This window comes from Plecotus auritus (assembly GCF_963455305.1).
Source record: "Plecotus auritus genome assembly, chromosome: 3".
Classification (NCBI taxonomy): domain Eukaryota; kingdom Metazoa; phylum Chordata; class Mammalia; order Chiroptera; family Vespertilionidae; genus Plecotus; species Plecotus auritus.
Window position 1 is genome coordinate 32,783,792 of NC_137772.1, and position 15,338 is coordinate 32,799,129.

The 15,338-nt window shown below is 38.0% G+C and overlaps 1 protein-coding gene across 3 annotated transcripts in view; it reads left to right on the forward strand.

Annotated features, from left to right (window-relative positions):
* Positions 1-14,294, forward strand: part of ANKRD10 (ankyrin repeat domain 10) — a 35,890-nt gene extending 21,596 nt beyond the window's left edge. For all 3 annotated transcript variants that reach the window (XM_080662059.1, XM_080662057.1, XM_080662058.1), the window contains exons 4-6: positions 178-413; positions 9,481-9,576; positions 12,699-14,294. In XM_080662059.1, coding sequence (XP_080518185.1) covers positions 178-413; positions 9,481-9,576; positions 12,699-13,174 — 808 coding nt within the window. In that variant the 3' untranslated portion in view covers positions 13,175-14,294. The remainder of the gene's footprint in view (positions 1-177; positions 414-9,480; positions 9,577-12,698) is intronic.
* Positions 14,295-15,338: the final 1,044 nt, after the last annotated feature.

The window sequence follows — 15,338 nt, forward strand, 5'->3', positions numbered from 1 at the left end:
GTGCATAAGAGAGAAGTTAGTTACAGAGCTAGAATGAGTAACGCCTTCTTTAATGAAGACTTGCTGTAAATCTATATACTCTTTCATATCACCTTCAGATAGTTAGTCAGTTCGGCAGGAGCAGAGACCAGATGAAAATGCTAATGGGATGTAATTCAGTGTTTTTGTGTTGTACAGCCTGAGAAATGCCAGTGGCCTGACAGCAGCAGACATTGCTCAAACCCAGGGTTTCCAAGAATGTACCCAGTTTCTCTTGAACCTCCAGAATTGTCATCTGAACCGTTTCTATAATAATGGCACCTTAAATGGGGGCCATCAGAATATATTTCCTAATCATGTTAGTATGGGAACAAATCGCAAGAGATGCTTGGAAGATTCGGAACCCTTTGAAGTGAAGAAAGCTAGAACCGAAGGTGAGACCACTTTGTAGGCGAGTGTTTACTTTCTTTAACATGTTTTCTTTTTTTTATGGCTGAAAGCACCTCAAGATGAGACCTTCACTTAAGGTGGTACTGTGCCCGGAGGATTCTGGTACAGTGAAGGTGGAATTTTTCCTGTATTGCTACTTTGAAGATTTGGCCATTTAACAAAAGGGGAGAATGTTAGAGGGCAGTGTTGACAGCTCAAATATAAATGTGTGTTGATAACATTTCTGCATGCCCAGGTTTACCTTCCATGAATTAGAAAGATTTCTCTTGTTTGTTGTACCTGTTGGAAATACAACTATTAAAAAAAAATCTGCCCCTGTGCCTGATTTCTTTGTTTCCCATAAATGTCCCCAAGCTTATAACAATTGTTGGTTTGGTAGTAAAACATAGTTTCACATCTGGGAAGATAGACGTTTGCTATACTGTTCCATTTGCACTGTGATTTGGCCTCAGCTGGTCTCCATGACCCACAGGGTAGTGTGTATTTGTCACAAGATCTGGTATGTCACTTTGAGGACTTAATACTCTGTAAGGTAAGTCAAGTTTTAGGTATTCTTCCACTTTTTTATCTTTAGTTTGGGAGTTTGCAAATAATCAGAAGCAGTCATTCTTGAAGTTGGGAAAAAAACTCTTTATTTAGGAAAAAATTACATATACGTATATCTGTATATAAAGTATCTTAAACAGAGGACAAATTTATAGCTTGGCAGGAATATTTAGCAAACTTATACGGAGGAAATTTAGAGATGACAGTGAAAAGTAATCACTCTGAAATTATGCACTCAGGTAAGATTTGCTAAAAATACAAAGTTGTGCCCTTTGACTTAAAAACAATTAGCCCTCACTGGTTTGGCTCAGTGGTTAGAGTGTCTGCCTGTGGACCGAAGGATCGAGGGTTCAATTCCCAGTCAAGGGCACATATCTCAGTTGCAGGTTCTCCCCAATCTGGTCAGTGTGCATGCAGTAAGCAACCAATCAATATATCTCACACTGATGTTTCTCTCTTTCTCTTCCCCTCTCCTTCCCTCCCTCCCACTCTCTAAAAATCAGTGGGAACAAATATCCTCAGATGAGTAAAAATAAAATTTTTTAATCAACTATACAAGTATAGTATGAGAAAACACTGCTGGTTAGAGGTGTTTAAATTTTATGGGTCAACATTCTCTCTTCACTGCTTTGTCTCTAATGGGTATATTCAGACAAAGGTTTTTGTGTTTTTTTTATGACAAAAATTGTAATATCTACTTCATAACTTCTGAAATCTTGGTCACTAAAAACTTACAGTTATGTGACTTTTAAATGAATGAAGAACTTAAATGTAATAGTTTATCAAATTCATAGCGTTATGAGCCTAATAAATCTAGAAGGTGCTATTTGATAAAACACATGGAGGTATGTATACCTATACTTCAAATGTGGTTTTTAATAAAGTGTTGCTCAACATTGTCACTTATTTGCAACATGTTTCACTATATATTTTCTAATGTATTTTTAAAGCTCTTTAAGAGCATATACTTTTTAAAATTTAATGCCTGATTAATATTGTGGAATGATATTGTTAGCTTCATTGTGCCCTCATGCTGACTATGTCTGTGAATGTAGTTTGGTAGGATAAATCTTAAATTCTGTTTGTTTTTAAAAGGTTTGACACTTAACATTCTACTAAGATGTAGAAATGTACCTAGAGAGTTTTTAAAACTAGTTTCTGAAGGTTTTATGGTGAGCCGATTTGGCCAATATCTCACTGTTTTTGTCCTAAGTTTCCTAAATCCTATTGCCACACAAATTTAGTTTGAAGCATTATGCAGGTTTTTAGGGATTTTATTTTCCTTCTCCAGACAAGGATTCATTTAGGTAAACCAGAGTTAGAGATTCACATCTTACGCACTACACTCACCATGCAGCTTTCACAAATTGCCATACCTAACAACCTGAGGATGTCAATTAAGAAGAAAATGTGCTTGATGTCTGGCATTTAAGTTTGCAGGTAATAATTATGCAAACCTAAGGTTGAGCACTGCTCCATATATACATGAAATAATACTTGTCACGATCACAGGAGAAATAATTGCTTGACACCAGATAAACTTTCATAGCTCCTCTTCCAGTGTTAATCATTTGTCTACTGAGCATTATTTTAATTATTTGCTCATTAAAATTTCTAGTACTCCAGTCCTGAGATTGCCCCACATGTGACTTAAGAGTGTGTGTATATAAATTCATATTTGTAAGCATAGGTAGTTGTCTTCTTCCCACCCCCATGCCTGCTGCCACTCCTTTCTGTATGGGAAAGGAAGAGTTGATTTTTTTTTCATTTTTTTTTCATTTTACCATTAAGTACTTGCTGTGAATGGTATGTTAGGGCAGTAATTCTTGATTACTAAAACAAGATTTTTTCCACCCAACTACCTGAATGTTCTAAATGAAGTTGTTCTTGGCTTCCATAGCTCTATAGTTACTTCCATTCTTTGACCAGTTTTTTAGTATGCAATTCAAGATCAGTTGCCTTAGTTCATTTAATTTTGGGCATTTTTTAAATTTGCTATTTATGTGAGCTTAAGTCTCTGCTCATACTGAATTTTTTTTTATTTTAATTCTCATACGAGGACATACTTAGAGAGAGGAGGGGGCAGGCAGAGAAAGAGAAAGAGAAACATTGGTTGCTCTCCTTATGCTCCCTGACTGAGGATTGAACCTCTACAACCCAGGTACATGCCCTGACCAGGAACTGAACCGGCAACCCTTTGATACACAGGACGACACTCAACCAACTGAGCCACTCCAGCCGACCCTGAATTCATTTTGTGGTTAAGTTTTTGGTTCTTATGCCAAAGTGAAAGTACTTTTTTCCTAATGTAACATGCACATAAAATACTTTTTAAAATCACATATGAAAGTATTTGGAAGAGTTTAAAATCATTTTTTCTTTTTTGAAGTACAAGTTTGGCTTTTTCTTATGGGTGACTGAAATACCTTGGTTAAATAAATGCATAGCTTGAACCAATTCTTAAACATGTGCCCTGTAAAATTCACTCCTTTAATTTTTTTTACTTTAGAATCTTCAGTCAGAAAGTTACCTACTCTTCCCTACAGAAAGTAGTATCTCTCTGCTTTCAATAAGCCATTTTCAAATATTTTAAGCTAATTGGAGTGATTTTCCCTTGGAAACTATATTGATGTGAAGAACCAAAAGGAATAATGCCTTGGCCTTTTTGTGCTGCTCAAATATGAACTGTCCTTTGGAAGCAAATGTCTTGTATACAGTCATTCACACCAGTTTCAAAATGTGCTTCGGTCAGAACAGACATAATAGATAGGACCATAGAACTCTGGAGGGTGAAATAAAATCCAAAGTTACTGGAGTGGTTGGTTTTGGTGAAAAGTATTTTGGGGTAATATTTCCCAATATGGGATTTTGTTCATTTATGATGGTGCAAGGAAGTAGCTATATAATTAGGTTTGAATTTCTCCCCCCATTGATAAACCATTTGCTCAAGATGGAATGACAGATGGACTTCAGGACTTAAACTGGCACTGCTTTACAAAGATGTGCTTAATTTTGTTAGCATTCTTAGTCTTCAGGAGTAACACTCTACAATTATTCATGTATTTCTTGAGAGCTGTTGTCCTGATTATTAATGATCCTGGCTAGAAAAGAATGGCAGTTTCACCAATTAGAGAAACCTTTACCTTGTTTTTAGCCAGTAATATTTTGGGGGTGCAGCTCTAGAATTGTGAGTGGGGAAGGGTACTGTGAGTTACAAACTTACCTAGTAACTTAACAGTTTTATTTTTGGAAACATTGCCATAAGAAGTAGGCTGTGGTAATACCAGATCTCAGATGTTAAGTTGACCTCGTGGTTTTGTTTTAATCAAATAGGTATATTATTGATCTTAGCATCTCATGCGTATGTGTGAGTATGTAATATTAAAATATCTTTTAAGAAATTATCTTCAACATGAATGACTCAGTTTAAAATTAGCAGTAGGAAGTTTCTCAGCACACTTTCCCCGGATGAATTTAACAGGATTTTCACTTTCTGTTCTTAGTTGTTCAGGTTGACCAGCCTTAATGACTGCAGGGGGAGAAGGTAGATGTGCCTTAACACATCTGTTAATATTTGTTAACTCGTTATTTAAACATGAGAGTCAAGAAGTCAGAATTTTTAATGTAATTATTTCTATGGAGTATCATATATATAAAATACTTTCATTTTGTTTCCTTAGTGTTCTCAGACTTGCAGTAAATGTCTATATTTGTGTGGTGTGTGTTTTTTTTAATTTGACCAGAGAGAACACTTGATTGTGTTAGAATAACAAATGGTTGTTTTGTCTTAATCCTTAAACATATAGCGTTTTAGAAATATAATTTGAATGAATTACAATAAGAACCAAGCATTTTCTGTGATTTCCACTTTTATTCTTGTAATCTTGAATTCAAGCCTCATGTGCTAGTCTGTTTCCAGTGTGTGCAGCTGCAGTGGGAATCCACCATTGGCATACCTTCAGGATGGTGTATTTCACATCCACTTTTCATTCCGTGTTTTAACCCCAACCCCCTCCGTAGTTTGGCAGTACTGTCACTTATGCATCCCCACTGCCTTACTCTCTTGAATTTCCCCACCCCCTGGTCTACTGCAGTTGGGGCTCTGTCGAAGTTCCCCAAAAGGTTACCTTACAGAACCCCTTTTGCAGTGGCCTTAGATGCTATTTTTAACAGGATCTTTATTTTCAAAATTAGTTATTTGGGTTAAATGTGCTCTATAGTAGAACAGAGAATAGTTCTAACTGGTAATGGCTGGTGGGAAACCAAGGAAACATTTCCCTCCTGGTTTTTTTAATGGGGAACTGAGGTCAGAATTCCCAGTTCAGTGGAAAGACCACAGGGGTGTGGTATCCTGCCACTGTGGTGGTGGTCAGCACCTGGGAGGGACCTCTGACTGGCACTGTAAAGATCCACAAAGAAAGATCACTATCTTACAACACCGAGCTTCTCTTAAATCCACTGTATGAAACTACTTGCGAGTTTTACACATCATTTGGTGTCTCCGGTATGGAGTAAGTCTAGGGATTTTTTATAAGCCTTTCCTACATTTTAAACTGTTCTTTCATGGTTTGTGTAGTTTTAGAAGCTCCCTTAGAATTGGCTTTACGGGTTTTATTCAGCCCTTGAGTTTTAGATGAAAATACAAATGCAGGCCTCTGTTATCCCGGCACCTTCCTGAATGGAGCACCTTGGCTCCGGAGGTCAATGATGAGAAGACTTCCTGGGCAGTGACTCTGCTTGTGTTTGTTTTGAGCTAGTCCTAGATGGTTTTCCATCATAAGTGTGCAGTTTAATGTGTGCTAGAATCCTCAACAAATACCTGCTTTGGGAGTCAAAAGGTAAGGACACTTTACAACATGTTCAGTAATTTTTTCTTTTAGCTGTGGGGGTAAATAAAACAGGAAGGGACAATGTTTTTCCAAAACAATCAAAATTTACAGTTTTGGGAGAATTCTGAAGTGTTTACAGACCACCTTTCTCAGATGGAACATGGAATATTTAAAGTTACTTTGGCGATAGGTAGGTGTGGGAGAAAATGCCACAGGTGTCATCTGTGATTGTCAGAAAAAGGAGTCAAATCCAGATCCAATGTTCTGAATATTCTGAGAGGCCGATTTTAATTTCATGACAAAGTACAATTTTTTTTTAAATATGTTGATTTTTTACAGAGAGGAAGGGAGAGGGATAGGTAGAAACATCGATGAGAGAGAAACATCCATCAGCCACCTCCTGCACACCTCCTACTGGGGATGTGCCGGCAACCAAGGTACATGCCCTTGATCGGAATCGAACCTGGGACCCTTCATTCTGCAGGCCGACGCTCTATCCACTGAGCCAAACCGGTTAGGGCAGTGGTCGGCGGTTTGCCGCTCTGTTGACTAATGAGTTTGCCGACCCCTGGACTAGAATAAATGTTACAGTGTAGTTGAAAGCTGTGAGGATTAGGCAATTGTGGCATATTGTGTGCAAAGAGGTAAAGGGTAGTATATGACAGTGGTCGGCAAACCATTAGTCAACAGAGCGGCAAACCGCTGCTCGCAAGCCGCGGTTTGCCGACCACTGGGTTAGGACCATAAAGTACAATTTTAAAAAGCAAATGCAATCTTAATGCCCCTGTATTATTGAGTGCTCACTATATGCAGGTGCTGAGAATAAAGTGAAGACATTAGTATGAAATTACCCAGGGTTCTGGGGCAGCTGGATTATCAGCCAAGTAGTGAAATATCCTTGCAGATATTTTATGGGAAAAACTCACTATAAAGATGGTGTATCCTTAGAGAAATAATTAAATTCCAGGCTGTCTGCATTAGCATATGCTTCCTACATTAAAGAGTGACTACCCAAATACGAAAGCCTTTGTTCTTGTTTCATTTTTATCTTCTATTAATGAGAAACTTACCTGCATTAACAAAAGGCATATCTGCTAAGTGGAACAACTTTAGAGCATATTTGCTAGTGCACTGGATAGGCCTCTAGTTAAGGGATTAATTTTTGTTTTAAAATGGCATTGTGCCCCAGGTCCTCTGTATACACATTTTTGTTTTGAATGTCCCCAAACCTCCTTTGCCACCGACACTCTGGCCCCCTAGTGGCAGGTCTGCCTTCATGTCCGGCTTCTACTCTGAAATGACGGGTTGTTTCCATGTTACTGGTTGCTGTAGTTCATATTTCTTGCTTGCTTTCTGTGTTTGTGCCCTTTCTGGCTAGAGCATTGGTTTCATTTGTTGATATGGGTACTATCCTAGGCACTGGGCTCAAAAGATGAGTTGGCAAATAAAACTTTTATGAAGATAAGGGTGATCTTAATTTTTTTAAATTTATTTTTAAATATATTTTTATTTCAGAGAGGAAAGGAGAGGGGGAGAGGGAGAAACATCAATGATGAGAGAATCACGGATCAGCTGCCTCCCTCATGCCCCTCCCCCCATCCCCAATTGGGGATAGAGCCTGCAACCCAGGCATGTGCCCTGACCAGGAACTGAACTGTGACCTCCTGGTGCATAGGTTAATGCTCAGCCACGGAGCCACACCTGCTGGGCTTATCTTTTTTCTTTTTTTTTTTTTTAAATTTCAGAGGGGAAGGGAGAGAGAAACATCAATGATGAGAGAGAATCATTGATCGCCTGCCTCCCGCACATCCCCCACTAGGGATTTAGCCCACAACCCGGGCTTGTGTCCTTGACTGGAGTTGAACCCGGGACCCTTCAGTCTGCAGGCCAATACTCTTATCCACAGAGCCAAACCAGCCAGGACTGGGCTTACCTTTTACCAAAAAACAAGACAAAACAAGCTTTTCACAGATCTGAAATTACAGATATAATGTAGTTGCCACTTTGCCCAAGGAACACTGAAACCTGAGCTCCACAACAAAACCAGACATTGAGTATGGCTACTAAAAGCTACCCTGTATCCCAAGGGATGTCTTTTTCACAAGGACATTTGTGGTTTTGCCATGATAGCCTGCACCTGTTCTCAGTATACACCTGATTTGGCTTATCGGGCATTAGAGTGGGGAAAAGGAGAAGCCACACCCCGTGCTGAAGGCAGGTTTATCTTGAGACTAAGAACTCCCTGAAGGTTGTATGGATTGTGACAGCTGGTATTTGGAACACCTCTTTCCAGACTTCCCCCTTTATGAGATGGCTTACATACTGCTGAACTCTTGAAAGTACTGTTTCATAGTGAAGATAGAACCTTGCCTATCACTTATTTGGGGCCTGTAGAGGGATTACAAAAAGCATTGAGTGGAAAAGACTGAAATCCGTGGTTTAATGCCTCTGGTTTTTCAAAGCACCTCTCTGTAGACTGTTTTTGGCCTTCTACCTGTACAGACTTCCATTTTCTCTCAACTACACAAAATCACACTCCTCTGTTTCTCTCACTAATTCAGAATTTGTTTCTGTTTCATTAAGACTACATTATCATCTTTAGTTTCAACAGTTAAGGGAATAATCTGGAATATGTTCATTCCTATATTGAAAATGACTTGTGTGCCTCTAAAACTAGAAGTAATTAAAGCTGCAAAATTTAAGTCTCTGCTTTTAAATTATTTGAAATACTTAGCACTAAAAGTTGTTGCTTATTTTTTTGACCCAAAAATATTGCTAGTTATTTATCTTGAGTAAAGACCTAGAAATGTGCACAAAGATGCCTTTATAAGGATATTGATTTAACTATGGTATTCACAATAGGAAAGAAAACTGAAGCATCCCAAACAGTAGCAGGGAATTTGGTGGTAGGCGAAGGATAATACGCCGTACAATGGGCTTTCAACTTTAAAGATTCTTTTGAACTTAGTTGATAGGGATACCTTTATGCCATGGTAAATGAATAAAAGCAAAGCATAAAAATGATTTTTAGGTTCTGGTTTTGAAAAAAAATAAGTGCTTAAGACTAGATTTGTCTATATCAAATGAGAGTGGCTGCTCCTGAGAAGTCGGGATACTAGGGTTTGCGGGGGAGGGGGGGAACGGTGTTTCTGCACAGAGTATGTAGTACTTGGAGGAAAAGAGATTAAATGTGCATATTAGCATTTCTCCAAGATACAGAGAATGATAATTTCATAAGAAATGTACATGTAGCTTCAGCTCCAAATATCTTGGAACTAAAACTTGAATGTTATGGCTAGTACCACATGGGGACAGTATTGGCAGGCCTGTCTTGAGTCTTGGCTTTTACCTTATTTTCTGTTACTGAAAGTCATGATTTATTTTTATTTGAAGATCATTTTCATGATTTTTATGTTGCTACCCAAGAACTGTCCTAGTATTTATAAAAAACAATTGGACATTTTGAGGCATAATATAGAATATACTAAATTTTAAAATATTTGTAATACTGTGGGAAAGTTTCTCTGTAGTATACTAAGATCATTTGTCATGTAGATTATGAAATTATTTGAAAAAAATCTCTCTTGTCAGAAGTTCAGTGCTCAAACAAAAAGGAATGAAAAATATTTGTCTTGTGTGTGCAGGGGATCTAAAATTGCCTTTGTTTCCTGTGCAGCTCAAAGCTTGGATTACTGCATGCCACTAGTGAACAGCGAGGCAGAAGATGATGCTGAAAAAATGCACGTCGATAGAGAGTTTGCTGTTGTAACAGGTGGGAGTGGACAGTTTCCTGTTAGCTGCAACAACAGTCCAATGGTCGAAGACACCACACAGCAGGAGGGTGGTTCTGTTGGACCAAAAGAAATAGAAATATATACTGTTTCAGCAATGCAGACCCCTTGTCGTTGCAAGAATCAGTATGCATATTATTTCTAACAGCTTCTTTCAAACAAGTTTTGCACTTTGTTGTCTAGTGTTTCAAAGAATGTTATAATTTGCATATCTTGGGCAAGTTTGTAGATACAAGGATAAGTGTTTTTGGTGCATTCTATGGATATGAAAAATATAAGTGCAATCTCTATATTCTGATTTTAACCTTTTGCTTAATGTGCCTTGTTTAATAAGGTTTTGCATTTTTTATTTTCTGACGGAGGACTTTGGGTGAATATAATGAATGAACGCCTATTGGTAGTAATTTCAAAGCGATTAACAGCCAGAAGTCTGACTCGCCATAAACCTTGAGTACTAGTAAACATTGTGGTTTTAACTTGTAACCAGTTGCGCCAGTAAGGAATCTGTCATTCGACACTCAGTGGTTGCTCTGGTTTCTGTGCCACGCACTCTAGGTCTAGTAAAATGCTGACCACCATGTCTCACAAAACACATTCTATTTGCTAACATTTTTAGTATATTAAAATTTTAGTATTGATAGTCATCCATTTTTAAAAGGCAAAGGCTCAGTTTCTTTCAGCTTTTTAAGATTTATCCATTTAGTTAATGCTTTTTTTCTACAATCTTTAAGTACCATGAAAATATTTTAGCCATTCTTTTACTGTATTAATATATTTAGAAATAGATACTGGCTTTTTAAAAGTTTTATTATGTCTTTATGCCAAATTCTCTACTGGGATAAAAGATTATATATTTTGTTTCCCAGACTTACATGAAAAAAATCATTTCTGTTTTTAAAAATGAAAAGAAATGTATACATCTTTCTAGAAGCTACAAAATTGTTATGGGAGGAGTCACCTTTTTGCCAAATAATTAAATGAAACAAAACTCAAAGCCAGTTTGTGTTTTTTTTTTAATGGCATTGCTACATGCTTTTAAAAGGGCAGAAGTAATCATCTTTAATCTTCAAACATTAATTCCCTGGGTTTTCAGGTTAAATTTAATACCAAGCTTGAACGTAACATTAAAAGCCATAATTTTTCCAAGCCCAGCTCATCCCATATACAGATGCCAAGTAAGCATCCTCGTATTTTCCATCATTTCATTTATAACATTATCTGACTGAATAAGCAAAAATTAAAATAGTTAGCAGATAAGTAAATGGGTGAGTCCTGAAAGGCAGCTTGGAACAGAATAAAGGACAGTATTAGAGTGGTCAGTGGGGCTCTGTCTTAGCCATTCTCTAGCATGTCTGTTATTTTCTTGCTCAGTTTTATTAGGTTTCTTATAATGATATGAGGTTATCTACTAACCTTGATTTTTAGATTGCGTAATGCACTAAAGGAAAGCAGTACACACACGGTGAATATTAAAGAAAAAAAGTGAGTTTCGTTACCTCACATTTCTGAGGTCATGCTCATTTACCTTTGCAGACCCAGTCACCTGAAAAGAGGGTTTTCGCCTTTGTTAGTAGTATACCAGTTATTAATAACTATCAAACTCGCCACCATACCCATGAGTTTTATCACCCAGGAACAGTTGTTTATACTTTTATAAAAATTAATATAAATATTACCCTGGAACAGCTTGGTATTTTCCTTTTTATTTCACTTCATGTTTAGTTCTTGAAACACTTGCTCTCTAGTCTTGAGTTTTAACTAAATAGAAAAGCTATTATTTACTTTTTTAAAAATTTTCATAATCCGCTGAAGAATTTATAATAATTATTAAACTATGATTGTCATTTAAATTGCCAGGAAATTGTTGATTAATGGAATATTTAGGAGATGTTTTTGTTCATTGAACAAGCTTTGATTTTTTTGTTGGCAGGGAGATTTGCAGGACACACAAAAACCTGTGTTTGAGTGCAAGTCAGAGGTCTATAGATGGTGAACCCAAAAGTGAGCCCTTCAAGGGGACAGGCGCACTGTGTGAGATGTTAGGGTGATCACATATGCAAAATGGGTCCTCATCTGTTATAGCTTAGCTCTTCTGTGTTTAATATCATACCATGCTTTAATAGCGCAGAACATTAAAATTTAATATTAGTAAGCAAGACATAATTTTAGATCATTCTCTATACTGTGCTGTGAATGCCTGTGAACATGAATATTAACTCTCTAGTGTCATTATACAGAAAAATACATTGTAATTGCCTATTCCCATGTGCCCAAATGTTTTGTGACTGACATTTTTTTTTGTAAGACATCCTTCTTTTAATGGATGCAGATTAACCTACCAACATTTTCCAATATAAGTTGTTTTTGAAAGTGGAACCTTGGATGTAATGATCACCTTAATTGATGAACTCAGAAGAAACTTCAGAACTGCCATTGGCCCAAGACTGTGCATGAGAACCATTAGTTCCTGCCTGTGGTCGCTGTGCTCGGCACTCTGCGGAGCTGCTATGTGGCATTGGGCAGAAGTACCGCGTAGATTTGAGTGTTAAAAGGAAAAGCGATTTCTTTTCATATTCCTGTGTATGCTTTCCTGACTTGTGAGGTATGACACTGTCTCACCTAGTCCGAGGAGCTGCCTTAATTCACCTGCTTCATAACCGCTTTCCTCTTGTTAAGAGCTGGAGAAGTTTGTGTTTTATTTCAGCCTTTTGTGGGAATCCTTACATTCAGTTCTGGTGGACTTTCTCAGGGGTGATTTTTAAAACCATTCTCCGAGAGTAGTCTTAAAATGGGAAGCTTTTTTGACAGCTTTTCAGTACCATTGGTATTTTTCATGCAGTATATTTGTCAGCTTAAGTTTTTTAATTTTTGGCTCCCCAACACTACTGAAATTGATAAATGTTTCCTTTCTTACTAGGCAAATGCTACTGTTGTGTTTTATTTTAAAATCTATGTATGGTTTTCACTTTGGAAAAGGAACTGGTTTGTTTAAAAGAAAAGAAACTGAATAAGTCCTTTAAAATTATAGCAGCAATGAAGCATTTTATAGTTTCTCCTCCCCTCTGGTTCTGAATTTTGGTGACAGGTGTATTTCTTAATGCAGATATGAAAAACAGTAGCTCCGTATCGAATACATTGACAAACGGATGTGTCATCAATGGACATTTGGACTTCTCTTCCACGACTCAGATCAATGGGATGGAAAGCAGGAATAACCAGTGCTTAACAGGATCTAATGGAATTAGCAATGGATTAGTTCCAGGACGACCATTTCTGAGTAGCCAGGGTTCTCTCTGTGTTAATGGGACTGAGGAGCCAGAAAAGACCATGAGCATTAACCCTGAGATGTGCGGTTCTCTGCACCTGAATGGGAGTCCAAGTAGCTGCGTAGCTAATAGACCTTCCTGGGTGGAAGATATTGGGGAAAATTTGCACTATGGACATTACCACGGGTTTGGGGACACTGCTGAAAGCATCCCTGAGCTTAATAGTGTAATAGAGCATTCCAATTCTGTGAAGGTGGAAGAAAGATATGACATTGCCGTCCTGGGTACCATGAACCTCTACCACGGCTCTTAAAGGCAAGTGGCCGGCCTCTGTCTGGAAGCATTAATCCTTCCTAGTAACCAACTCAGAATACTAATGTAGCATCAACTTTTAAAGGAATGCCTCAACTTGTCCTATTTTTTTATACTTTGACTTTCTGAAAAAGGAAACTTGTGTTTATATGACAAGTCCTAGCGAAAGCACGAGTGGGGCGTATTTAGTGCATCAGAGTTTCTTCCATAGGTAGCGGGACTCTTAAACGATGCACTTTTGGAATTTAATTTTTCTGCTGCCAATCTGTCACCATAAATTGGCAATTTTTCCTTTTGTCAAATATCTCATGAAGATAAATTGGAGGCAGTTAAAGAGGTGCTTGGTAATTTAACTCTTTGCACATGGGCATCATTTTGAAAAGCTTGCTTTTTCCTCATTCCTGCAGAATTTTTGACAGAAGACAGCCATTTCCCTATGCCAGGTCCAGCCTTACAGATTACTTGCAGTGATTTGTATGAAGAAAAAACATTTGTGCTTTTCAAAGTTCTTTCATGGAAACTTTGCAACTTGACATGTAAAGGTCTCGCTTGTAGACACACACAGTGGTTTGGACACATAAGTCATGTCCCTTCTTCCCTGATGTAACTCGCTGCCTGGGTTTCGTTGAAAACACATGCAGCCAGGGACTGACTTCTGATTATTTTTATTACACATTTCCTACTTTGTCTCTAGAATTTTTACAGCAGATAACGGTTTCCTTTATATGTAGTGGAAGTTATTATTTGTAGGAACTGTCAGGTCAAAATGCTTAACTGACCACTCTGACTTATATTTTCTTTTTCTTTGTTTTTGTTTTCCTGGGCGTTTTCTGCTTTAAAATATATACCACTATGTATATCCAGTAAACTGAGAGAATTTTGAATCTCTTTTAATAAAACTGTTAAGTTTATGGTTTTATAGAAATTAGCTTTTGTTTAGGTGACACTGTGGTTACACTGTGCAAATATTGTAATGGGTTTTTACTTTTCTGATTTTTGTAATAAAAATTGGTGAAGATAGAGAAAATGTCAAATGAACAAGCCAATGTTCGAGTGTGTTACTAACATTTTGTTTTTTTAAACTGTCCTTTACAAATTGAATTAAAAAAAATCCTCTCACACTCAGTTTGTTCCTAGGGTGTGGTTTCTTTCCTCGTGAGGAATATGTGTGTGTCTAAGGTCTCGGGGGGTAGAGGGGAGTGGTGTCCATGGAAGTGGAAGGAATAGGAAGGGGGGAGGTAGGAGTTTAGTATTGCCTTGCATTTTGCTTATGAGATTTTACTTCATTCTTCTGATTCCTGCCATGTAGTATTTTTTATCTCCTTTGATTTATACTCTAGTTCAGGGGTGGGCAAACTTTTTGACTCGAGGGCCACAATGGGTTCTTAAACTGGACCGGAGGGCCGGAACAAAAGCATGGATGGAGTGTTTGTGTGAACTAATATAAATTCAAAGTAAACATCATTACATAAAAGGGTACGGTCTTTTTTTTTTAATTTCAATAGTTTTATTCATTTCAAACTGTGCTCTGATACTGTGCTCTCCAGGGGCGTGTCTCCCTACATCACCACGATAACGTGTCTACGCATTCCCAGGGTGATGTCAGGAGACGCATCCGCGGGCATTACACGGAGCCTCTGGAAGATTGAGAGGTTGTTCCTTCTACTGAATGGGCGGATATAAATCCGCCCACTCAGAAGAAGGAGCTGCGGCCGTGTTTCCCCACGTTGCCATGTTAACACTGCTGCTGGTGAAGGAGCAGAGGGGAGAGCAAGAGAACCCTCCGCTCTTTCGGCTCCGCAGGCCTGATAGAACAGCCGAACAGGCCGGATCCGGCCCGCAGGCCGTAGTTTGCCCACGGCTGCTCTATTTGATGGACATTTTGTCTCACTGGATGTGGGGTGGCAGGAGGGCAGGTAATAAAGTGCTATCAGCTAACAGTATTGTCCTTGTGTTATTTTCGTAAATGACAAAAACCATACTTGACTGAACTTTTTTGGGTCAGCAGATATTAATGAATATAAGCCTTTCAAAATTTTAACTTATAATTAGTAAATGGCCATTCCAGCATGCCTATATATGTTATTTAAGCCCTAGCTGGTTTGGCTCAGTGGATAGAGCGTCAGCCTGCAAACTGAAGGGTCCCAGGTTCAATTCCGGTCAAG